The sequence below is a fragment of the Mobula birostris genome, chromosome 32, assembly GCF_030028105.1.
Source record: "Mobula birostris isolate sMobBir1 chromosome 32, sMobBir1.hap1, whole genome shotgun sequence".
In the NCBI taxonomy this organism is placed as follows: domain Eukaryota; kingdom Metazoa; phylum Chordata; class Chondrichthyes; order Myliobatiformes; family Myliobatidae; genus Mobula; species Mobula birostris.
Genome location: NC_092401.1, coordinates 20,043,913 through 20,056,254, shown reverse-complemented (window position 1 = coordinate 20,056,254; position 12,342 = coordinate 20,043,913). Strand labels below are relative to the sequence as shown.

The 12,342-nt window shown below is 42.1% G+C and overlaps 1 protein-coding gene across 2 annotated transcripts in view; it reads left to right on the top strand.

The window, feature by feature from the left end:
• The first annotated feature begins 10,291 nt into the window (after positions 1–10,291).
• The window catches only part of shfl (shiftless antiviral inhibitor of ribosomal frameshifting), a 39,931-nt gene continuing 37,880 nt past the window's right edge, over positions 10,292–12,342 (top strand). For both annotated transcript variants that reach the window (XM_072248580.1, XM_072248579.1), the window contains exons 1-2: positions 10,292–10,417; positions 11,225–11,372. In XM_072248580.1, coding sequence (XP_072104681.1) covers positions 10,385–10,417; positions 11,225–11,372 — 181 coding nt within the window. In that variant the 5' untranslated portion in view covers positions 10,292–10,384. The remainder of the gene's footprint in view (positions 10,418–11,224; positions 11,373–12,342) is intronic.

The following is a 12,342-nucleotide window of genomic DNA, read 5'->3' as shown; positions in this document are numbered from 1 at the left end:
ATCTCAGCTATACCGAAAGAAGGCAAGGATAAAATGGAATGTGGATCATTTAGACCAATATCCGTTCTTAATGTATATTATAGATTATTTACCTCCATCGTGGCCAAATGATAAGAAGAGTTTCTACCCATACTGATACATAATGATCAGACAGGTTTTATACAACGCCAAACACAAGACAATATACGAAGGACACTTCACATTATGGATCATATACAAAAAAAATAGAAGCAATAGTGATAAGCGTGGATGCTGAAAAGGCATTTGATTCGGTTAATTGGAATTTTCTTTACAAAGTTTTACATAGATTTGGTTTCCATGACACAATTATTAAAACTATACAGGCACTATATGACAACCCTACTGCTAGGATTAAAATCAATGGATATTTATCAAATAGTTTTACCCTAGAAAGGGGCACGAGACAGGGTTGTACATGGTCACCGCTACTCTTCACATTATATCTGGAACCATTAGCTCAATACATCAGACAAAATGAAGATATCAGGGGAATTACTATTAAAGGGACACAGCATAAATTAGCCTGTTACGCGGATGACATTTTGATCTATCTAGGGCAACCAACATACTCTTTACCTAAATTGATGCAATCCTTTGAAAAATATGGCCAGTTATCAGGATACAAGATCAACATAGATAAAACCCAATTACTTTCATATAACTATAGCCCACCAAGAGAAATTGAAAGTAGATATGCCTGGGAATGGCAAACAGAGTCTTTCAAATATTTGGGCATCATTATGCCAAAAAATTTGTCAAAATTATCAGAATGCAATTATCAGCCTATATATAAAAAATTAAGGAAGATATAACAAGATGGAATCTAATTCCTTTTCTTAGTCTCAGTTCAAGGATTGAATCCATTAAAATGAATATATTGCCCAGACTATTATATCTCTTTCAGACCCTACCAATAGAGATTAATCAGAATCAATTCAATGAATGGAACAAAATGCTATCAAGATATATATGGCAAGATAAAAGGCCTAGAGTTCATCTCAAAACTTTGCAATTAGCCAAGGAAAAGGGGGGATGGAGCCTACTTTCTCTTAGAGATTATTATTTTGCAGCACAGTTGCGAGCTGTGAAATGCTGGTGCAACCCATCATATGACGCTAAATGGAAAAACACTGAGGAGAGGATACTTTCCATCCCCATACAGGCAATTTTGGCTGATAACAACCTACAAAGGTACATAAATACTATTGATAACCCATGGGTGAAATGGACTCTTAAAATATGGAAAACTATTATAAAAGAAAATAAACTAGAGGGAGATATTGCAATTCTTAAACGGTGTGCATATGACTCGGATTTTACGCTGAATAAACTGGATGCTAGACTTAAAAACTGGACAGGTAAAGGAATAACAGTTCTTTGCAATATAATGAAAGAAGGAACACTGTTCAGTTTTGAAATGCTTAAAGAAAAACACTTATTAGAAAAACAAGACTTTTATCGGGATTTACAGATGCAACAGTATGTTAATAGGAGGGTTAAAAATGTAACCAAGGCAAGTACATGTTTGATAGAGCTATTTAGAAAAGCATATAATTCAGATAACGGTAGTAGAATCATTTCAAGTGTGTATAAGGCTTTGTCAAATCTTAAAACACATTTGACTTCATACATTAAAACAAAATGGGAGAAGGAAGGAGGGATAATAATATCTGAGGAAGAATGGACAATAATATGGAGGTATGAATGGAAGTGTACCAGTTCACAGAAATGGAGAGAGTTTGGATGGAAAAACTTGATAAGATGTTTTATTACACCTTCTCAGAAATCTCATTATGATAGTAACATCCCTGTTTGCTGGAGAAATTGTGGAAATCAAAATGCAAACCATTATCATATTTTCTGGGATTGCCCCGTTATCAAAGACTACTGGAGTGGGATACACAATGCCCTACAAGACATTTTTAAATGTGAAATACCCTTAGAAAGTAAGACCATATATTTTGGGTATGTACCTCAAGAATGGTTGAAAAGAGATAAATATTTAATGAATATACTGTTGGTGGCTGGTAAAAAGACCCTTACCAGGAAATGGTTATCACAGGAGAGCCCAACTTTAAATGTATGGATGGAAATTACAATGGACATTTACAAAATGGAGAAGATAATAGCATCGGCTAATCATAAGTTGGAACAATTTTATTCATACTGGGAAAAATGGTTCAACTACATAACACCTCATAGGCCTGATTTTATTCTCACAAATCAATGAGCATGTTGTAAAAAAAAGAGCACTCCCTTTTTGTACATAGTTTTCTCCTTTTGCTTGTTCTTTCTTTCTTCTCTTTTCTGTAGGTGTATACCTCAGATAAATATTATGTGGAGATTTGTGGCAAATATGATTATATGATATATATGTACAATATCTGAAATACATCTTATGGAAATGTTTGTTTGATGATGAACTTCAATAAAAAATAAATTACAAAAAAAAAGGAAATGAACCAGGTAAATTCGAGAGCAGGGTGGAGGTTGGAGGCAAAACTCCAACTTGGAATTGGGAGAAGTTGGTGGAGGCTTGGTACCACCATCAAACACATCTTACTCTCCCCACCTACTTTCTGCTTTCCGCAGGGATCGCTCCCTAACTGTCTCCCGTGTCCATTCGTTCCTCCCCACTGATCTCCTTCCTGCAAGCTGAACAAGTGCTACACCTGCCCCTACACCGCCACCCTCACTACCATTCAGGGCTCTAACCAGTCCTTCTAAGTGAGGCGACACTTCACCTGTGAGTCTGCTGGGTCATATACTGTGTCTGGTGCTCTCGGTGTGGCGTCCTGTATATCGGTGAGACCCGATGTAGATTGGGAGACCGCTTTGCCAAGCACCTACACTCCATCCCTCAGAAAAAGTGGGATCTCCCGTTGGCCACCCATTTTAATTCCACTTCCCATTCCCATCCTGATAAGTCTATCCATGGCCTCCTCCACTGTCCTGATGAGGCCACACTCAGGTTGGTGGAATAATACCTTATATTCCGTCTGGGTAATGTCCAACCTGATGGCATGAACATCAATTTCTCGAGCTTCTGGTAATGCTCCCACCCCGCCTCTCCTTTACCGTTCTCCATCCCCTTTTCCTCTGTCTCACCTTATCTCCTTACCTGCCTCCCTCTGCTGCTCCTCCCCCTTTTCTTTCTTCCATGGGTGTTCTCTTTCTCTCACCATTTTACTTCTCAGCTCTTTACTCCATCCCCCCCCCTTCAGATTTCACCTGTCACCTTGTGTTTGTCTCTCCCCTCCCTCCACCTTTTAGCTCTACTCCTCAGCATTTTTTCTTCAGTTCTGCCATAGGGTTTCGGCCCAAAATGTCGACTGCATCCTTCTCCTAGCTAGATGCTGCCTGGGCTGCCGAGTTCCTCCAGCGTTTTGTGTGTGTCGCTCGGATTTCCAGCAACTGCAGATTTTCCCTTGTTTGTGACTGGCCTATAATGTCCTGTTTTTTTTCTATTATCTCCCTCCACTCTTAAAAGTGTGGAGTGACATTTGTGATTTCCTAGTCCTCTGGAACTATTCCAGAATCTCCTGATTCGTGAAAGATTCTTTGCATTTCTGGTCAGATGCTAAATGCATTTCATTGGCTTTGTATCTGTACTCGGCACAATGACAATAAAGTTGAATCTAAATCTAAATCTAAAGATCATCACTAATGATGATACACAACATTCATAAGAAAAAAAAATGGAAATTATACAAGAAAGCACGCAATTAGAACAAAATAACAAAGTCCATCGTAGAGCAAAGTGTTTGAATGTGCCAGTTTATCTTGGCCTAGTTTAGAGTGTACACCAGAAAGCACTTCAACTGAGAGTTTAAAGATGCTTTCCATTCCCCAAAAAATCAGTGTTTCATATATTATGTTCTATTATTTACAAATAGACTTTACAGTTTCACAATAAATCATTCAAAGCCTCTTTTGGCCTGTGGATTGTAGTCATTAGTTATTGAGCTATGAAGGCTTGCCAGACAGCAGATTCCCAAGTTTAAAGTCAGTTTGTTATCAAAGTACACTCAGTGGCCACGTTTATCAGATACACCTGTACATCTGCTCGTTAATGCAAATATCTAATCAGCCAATCACGTGGTGGTAACTCAACGCATAAAAGCATGCCGATGTGGTCAAGAGGTTCAGTTGTTGCTCAGACCATGGACTGATTGTTGATACCAGAATGATTTTGTTGCTGTTCTGTGGACATAAATGCCTCGTCGATGGGAAAGGTCAGAGGAGTGTGGCCGGACTGGGTCAGGCTGACGGGAAGGCAACGGCAACAGAAATTTAAATAACCATGCATTGAAACAGTGGTGTGTAGAAGAGCATCTTTGAATGCACTATACATTGAAGTGGACAGCTACAGCAGCAGAAGACCATGAACATAGACTCAGATGCTCACTCATTAGTACCTGGCAAAGAGGCTACTCAGTGTATGTCACCATATACTATGCTGAGATCAGTTTTCTTGCAGGCATTCACAGTAGAATAAAAATACAATAGAATCAATGAAAAACTACACACAAAGATTGACAAAGAACCAATGTACAAAAGTAGACAAACCTCACAAAAATAAAAAGCAAATAATTATAATAATAAATAATACTATTTATTATCATAATTAAACTCTGATCCCAACCCTCTGACTGCCTTGCTTGGCATTGTTGGAGGAAATAATTTTACTCTTAAGCCGAATGATTTGCATATTTTGGCTTTTATTTCTCTTTTAGCCAGAAGAGTTTTGTTGCTCAAATGGAAAGATGCTGCTCTGCCTACTCGTGCCTATTGGTTGACTTATGTTATGTCATGTTTAAATCTAGAGAAGATTAGGTGTTCTATTTCTATACCTAGACAAGATTTTTTTCACATTATGGGGACCTTTTTGGAACTACTTTCACAGTTTTTGACTTGTTTAGCAATGATGATGGCTATTATATGTTTGAATGTACGACTATATGTCAGAGATTTTTTTTCTTTTAACTAAGCAGTTTTTTTTCTCTCTCTTTTTTTTGTTTTTGCTTTAGATTAGAATAAAATATACCTTTTCAATATTATGGTTAATTTACTATACATAGTTATGGGGCATTTCAATCTTGTTTCTGTTTCCATAATATCATAAGGTATTTTGTATTCGTCTATGCAAGTCATTAATTAATAAAAATATTGAAAAAGAATAAATAATACTATTGAGAGCATGAATTGTCGAGTTCTTGAAAATGAGTTCTAGTTATAGACTTCTCCCCTAATCCTCAGACTCAGACTCATTCATTTATCATAGTTTATCAAAACATCCAGTGAAATGCGTTGTTTGTGTTAACAACTAGCACAACCTAAGGATGTGCTGGGGGCAGCTCACAAGTGTTGCCACACTTACTAGCGCCGACATAGCGTACCCACCATGTTCAGCAGCACAACAGCAACCAAACTAGCCCCTTCCTATTCAGCTTTGTAACTTCAAAATACTAAACTAATTCAAAGGAAAACAAGGAGCTGCAAGATGCAAGTCTAACTTTGTCTTTTACTTTAAGCGATGGTAGCGCGATGACATATGCAATTCATGTATTTATACAGTGTTGAATTATTTAAATGAACAAGAATGCTTATTCAAACAATATATACAAGATTACTCAGTATTACTGAAATACTAAAAACACAACATTCCTCACTGCTCGGTGATAAACTCCAACTCAATATACGAGGGGTGATTGATAAGTTCGTGGTCTAAGGTAGAAGGAATCAGTTTTAGAAAACCTAGCACATTTATTCTTCCTACATTTACACACTTAGTCCAGCGGTCGTGGAGCATACTGATCCCTTCTTTGTAGAAGTCGGCGTCTTGGTCCTCCAGAAGTGGTCCATAGCAGGGGTGATTGATAAGTTCGTGGCCTAAGGTAGAAGGAGATGAGTTATCAACTTCAAACTTTCTGCATTTTCACTCAAAGAGTTGAACTGCACGTGCATGTAACAAGAACTATGTAACTCATCTCCTTCTACCTTAGGCCACGAACTTATCAATCACCCCCTGCTGTGGACCACCTGGAGGTCCAAGACGCTCTCGTTACATGCATGTGCAGTTCAACTCTTTGCATATAATGCAGAAAGTTTGAAGTTAATAACTGATCTCCTTCTACCTTAGGCCACAAACTTATCAATCACCCCTGCTATGGACCACTTCTGGAGGACCAAGACGCCGACTTCTACAAAGAAGGGATCAGTATGCTCCACGACCGCAGGACTAAGTGTGTAAATGTAGGAAGAATAAATGTGCTAGGTTTTCTAAAACTGATTCCTTCTACCTTAGTCCATGAACTTATCAATCACCCCTCATAGAATGCATCTCAACTATATCATCATCATCATCATCATCAGGTGCCATGCCCAGTTTGAGCTTTGACTGCCATGGCCCACACACTCCTGCTTCAGGTCAAGTGGATCAATTCATTGGTATTCATTTCCAATTCTCTGGCTGCTGTCTCCATCATTATTTGTCTTTGTCTTCCTCTTGCTTTCTTCCCTTCAATCTTTCCAATAATTACCATGCAACTCCTCTTTCCTAATCACATGTCTAATGAAGTTACATTGCCTTTTCATGATCTCATACTCTATTTCTCTTTTTGTGTTTGCTCTGTTCATGGTATCCTTGTTAGATATTCGTTTCATCCATGATATTCTTTCCATCCTCCTCAAAAACCACATCTCTGCTGCTTCAATTCGTTTCCTCATGTTACTAGATATTGTCCAGCATTCTGAGCCATATAACATAACTGGATAAACATAACATTTCAGTACTCTGAGGCGGGTTGTCATTCCTAGTTTAGTATTGGTCAGTATACTCTTCATTCTTGTAAAGGTGTCTTTTGCCATCCCTATTCTTCTTTTAATGCCCATGTCACACCTGCCATCTGATGTCACCCATTTTTGCACTTTCTTCAACAATTATATCAATTAAGTTTTGTAGTTCTTCCTCTGTACTTGCAATTAACACAGTGTCATCCGCATATCTGAAATTATTGATGTTTTCACCACCAACTTTGATTCCCAAGATGTCTCTTATTTTTTGTAATTTTTGTTTCACTGTACACATTAAATGAATCAGGGGAGAAAACACACCCTTGTCTAACGCCTCTCTTGATTTTCGTAAACTGACTCACTCCTCCATCTATTCTTACAGCGGCAGTTTGTTCTCAGTACAGATTTCTGATCAGGCGGAGGTCTTTGGAATCTAGATCTAGAGTTTCCTGTAATATTTCAAATAACTCAACTATATACACAGTGTATTATATAATGCAACTATTATATACAGACATCCACAGCATAGTAAATATTAAATTGTCCTAAAGAGTTAATTGCTGAGGAGGATTTCTTATTCTTGTGGGATAAAGGCAGATGGGCCGAATGACCTAATTCTGCTCCAATGTCTTATATGGACCGGCCAAGAAAGTTAACCTGTTCAAGGGCAGTTCAGGGATGGGCAATAAATGCTGCCCTTCCAGCGATATCCAGTTCCGAGAAAACGAAGACACCGCTGCCTTCTGTCCTTTCCAATACCCCTTTCCTTTTCTCCCCTCCTAATCCTACCGGCCCTCATCATCCTATCTCTTTACCTTTTTAGCCTGTTGTCCTCCTTCATCCACACACCCCTCCCACTGGTTCCCTTCTCCACCTCCTTCCCTATATTCCATGCTTTACTGTGCTTCCCAATCAGATTCCTTCTTCTGCACCCCTTTGTCACTTCCCACATCATAGCCATAGTCATACTTTATTGATCCCGGGGGAAATTGGTTTTTGTTACAGTTGCACCATAAATAAATAGTAATAAAACCATAAATAGTTAAATAGTAATATGTAAATTATGCCAGGAAATAAGTCCAGGACCAGCCTATTGGCTCAGGGTGTCTGACCCTCCAAGGGAGGAGTTGTAAAGTTTGATGGCCACAGGCAGGAATGACTTCCTATGACGCTCTGTGTTGCATCTCGGTGGAATGAGTCTCTGGCTGAATGTACTCCTGTGCCCAACCAGTACATTATGTAGTGGATGGGAGACATTGTCCAAGACGGCATGCAACTTGGACAGCATCCTCTTTTCAGACACCACCGTCAGAGAGTCCAGTTCCATCCCCACAACATCACTGGCCTTACGAATGAGTTTGTTGATTCTGTTGGTGTCTGCTACCCTCAGCCTGCTGCCCCAGCACACAACAGCAAACATGATCGCACTGGCCACCACAGACTCGTAGAACATCCTCAGCATCGTCCGGCAGATGTTAAAGGACCTCAGTCTCCTCAGGAAATAGAGACGGCTCTGACCCTTCTTGTAGACAGCCTCAGTGTCACTGAGACATCAGTCCCACTTTCTTCCCGTCCCCTTACCTGTCTAACACTCCCCTCCCCTGGATACACCTATCACCTGCAACTCTTGCTCCACACATTCCCCCCCCCCAACCTATTTATACTGGCAATCATTCTTCTTCCTCTCAAGTATCGGGAATACTAACAATCCACTCCACAGATGCTGCCTGAGCTGCCCAATCCCTCCGCTACCCTTGCATGTTCTACCAAAAAAATGAGTGCGATTTTTTTAAAGGTCTAAAGTTTAGCTTTATTTGTCACATGTACATTGAAAGAAACAAAATGTGCCATTTGTGTCAAATGAAAATCGGCGAGGGTTGGGCTGGGCAGCAAGAGTTGCCACCGTAGCATGCCCACAATCACTAACCCTAGGACCTTGGAATATGGGAGGAAACCGCAGTACCTGGACAAAACTCATGTGATCATGGAGAGAACGTACTAGCTCCTTGCGGACAGTGGTGAATTGAACCGGGTTGTTGGTGTTGTCATAGCGTTATACAAAACACTATGCTACGCTGCTGCTCCTCTGTGTAAATATATAAGGCCTTCTATTCTTGCTGTAAAACTTGCTGAAATGTTTTGAAATGACTACCAAATAGCTTAAATAGCAGACTCGATGGGCGAAATAGCCTATTTCTGCTCCTATATCTTATGATCAAAATAATGCCATCGGCAGTCAAAATCCATTGAAAACTATGTACGAATTAAAATACTTAAATCTAATAAAGTTTATATTAAACAATCATTTCAAAAGAATAACTATTAACCAGTGATGAAACTAATTGTAAAAAAGTAATTATAATTTCTTACTGTTAAGAGTTTTTCACAAACTTAAGGTTCAGGAGCCTGAAATCCCACACCAAGAACAGTTATTACACCTCAACCATCAGGCACCTGAAGTAGAGTACTGTATACTGACTTTGATAATAAATTTTCTTTGAACTCTGAACTTAGCTTCAGTCACTTTCGCCAGTTCTGCGGGCAGATTCCCATTGTGTGAATCCTGCGAAATCTCTGAGAATTTGCCAAGATTCCAGATGGGGTTGAGTGGAAATCGGAGATCAAGACCATTGAGACTTGAATGTAAACCGGAGATCAAGACAATTGAGACTTGAATGTAGAAACTACTCAATTAAGCCCATCACCGCTACTGGGGCATAGATCCTTCCTCACCCAGGAATGAGGTCTTTGGAGCTTCTATTTACGTTAGTGTAGCGGTGGGTTTTTATGGGATGGGGTTGTGAGACCCATGCCCATCCCAATCGGAGCGGGGCTGCCCATGAGAGTTAGTGTAGGGAGTAACTCTACGGACATTCAGAGCCCACATCAGTGCACCACACATCTCCGCATCTTTGAAAAGGTAAACTTGTGAAGTATTGCCCATTCTTTGACAGCTTTTTCAACAGCCTGCATTGTTTTCTTCTTCACCCACCTCCATTTACCTGTGTATGCCGTCATCCGTCTGAAACACACACACACACACACACACACACACACACACACACACACACACACACACACACACACACACACACACACACACACACACACACACACACACACACACACACACACACACACACACACACACACACACGTACGTTTTAGGCCGAGTCCCTTCATCAGGACATTTCACTGTATCTGTACAAACATGTGACAGCAATAAAACTTATTGTGCTTTTAAATAATAATTGTTGTCTTTTAATCATAATACTGTAATACCGAACTTTAATTAAAATTACTTTTCAAAAGAGAGTATCTGTTTTTTCATGAAAGTACCAACTTGCTTGGGTTTCTTTCGTTGAAATTCAACGCTTGGCGGTAACCCAGTTTAACTCCGTTGCCCTTTTAAATGCGGGTCACTCCCTCTGCAGAGAAAACGCTACGAAAGTGAAAGTATACGGAATCAGGAAATTGCGTTTGATGGACAGAAAGAAGAGGCAAAGCCGCGCAGATTAACTTGTGTTTTGTTTAAAGACGGCGAATTGGTTTTGTTAGTAATCTCAACATGTCCCGTCGCGCGTTGCAGCAAAGAATTGAGGTGATCAGTGATTCATCTGAGGGTGGGGGGGGGGTAAGGTATTGGGTGGGAAGACCTTCTGTGATAGTTTGTGTTCACCGGGTAACGTTGTCCCTGTTGTTATATCCACATCCCTCCTGCCTCATCCTGTCTACATCTCTCCCATTACTTCCTCCTGCCCTTCCCCTCTCTCCCTTCATCTTCCTCCCCTCCCCCTCCCACTCACTCCCTCCTCCTTCCTCTCCCCCTTCCCCCTCCCCTTCCCCTCTCCATTTCTCCCCCTCCCCCTCCCCTTCCCCTTCCCCTTCCCCCTCCCCTCCCCTTCCCCCTCCCCTTCCCCCTTCTCCCCTTCTCCCCTTCCCCCTTCTCCCCTTCCCCCTTCTCCCCTTCCCCCTCTCCCCTCCCCCTCTCCCCTCCCCCTCTCCCCTCCCCCTCTCCCCCTCCCCTCTCCCCTCTCTCCTCTCCCCTCTCCCCTTCTCCCTCTCCCTCCCCTCTCCCCTCTCCCCTCTCTCCTCTCCCCTTCCCCCCTCCCCCTCTCCCCTTCCCCCTCCCCCTCTCCCCTTCCTCCTCTTCCCCTCTTCCCCTCTCCCCCTTCCCCCTTCCCCTCTCCCCTGCTCCCCTCCCCCTCTCCCCCTCCCCCCTCTCCCCCTCCCCCTCTCCCCCTCTCCCCTCCCCCTCTCCCTCTCCCCCTCCTCCCCTCTCCCTCTCTCCCCTCTCTCCCTCTCTCTCCCCTCCCCCTCCCCCTCTCTCCCCTCCCCCTCCCCCTCTCTCCCCTCCCCCTCCCCCTCTCTCCCCTCCCCCCTTCCCCTTCAACAACCCAATCACCAGCTGGAAAAGAGTGTGAGGCGATTACGGGAGATGTTCCAGGGCAAAGTGTCCTTGGACATGGCTGTGCTGCTGATGAAAAGATATCACTGCGATTACTCTCTCGTCTCCAAGTACATTATCCTGATGGCCACAGATCAGGATGCAGGGGGTGAGTGAGTGAAATTCAACTCAGAGCTTTGTTCGGTTCTATCCTTTCCCCTCTTTCAGTCCCTCATCCATGCAATCTTCATCAGTGCTTCTACCCTCCAAGAAATCTGACTTCAACTCACAGTTTGTCCCTCAGTGTGACTGACCACTGTTTCCTCTAGTTACTGGATTACCATCTAGAGCTCAGGGCGTTTGATAAAGAGTTCAAAGCTCACCACCACATCAGGGAAATTTAACCTTACTTAAATGAACGCATCTCCCAGCAAGGCCGGAGCTTTGTAAGCATCCACCCCAATGTCTTTTAGTGAAGGCAATGTGCTCTCCTTACTCCCAGAGTCACTATGTGGTTGACCTGTTAGTGCCCTGGTTAGGGATGGACATTAGATTGTGGTAATAATAGTGATGTCCGTGGCCTGTGCTCTAATAAGTCACTGTTACAGCATAGAATGAATAATGTGCACAAATGCCCACCCACACCCCACTTTCTCCCCAACCCTCAAATTACTGTTCCTCAGATGTCCGTCCTCCTGTCTGTTGAGGACCTAAACTGACTGTTTCAGCCACCAGATTGTGTTTGTAACTGCATCTTTCCCTCATCTTCCTGTTCCTTTTGTCCATTGTGTTAAACCTCCCTCTCCCACTGGCCCTGTTCATGGGAACAGTTTCACTCTACTCACCTGTCTCAACCTATCATGAATTTGCATACCTATCAAATCTCCTCTTAAACTATTGGCATATCTTTCCCTTCACTCTGACCCTCTGTTGGCTTCTCACGTTCTTCATAAAATCCCCTCCACAAATTCATCTCTGCCTGCCTCTCTGCTTAACTTTCTGCCTCTCTACCTGCCTGATACCACCTCTCTCTGTCTCTCTCTGTCTCTCTCTGTCCCTCCCTCCCTGCCTCTGTTTCTGTGTCTTTCTCTCCCTCTCTTTCTGTCCCTCTTCCTCCCTTAAGACCCTAATAATGTCTC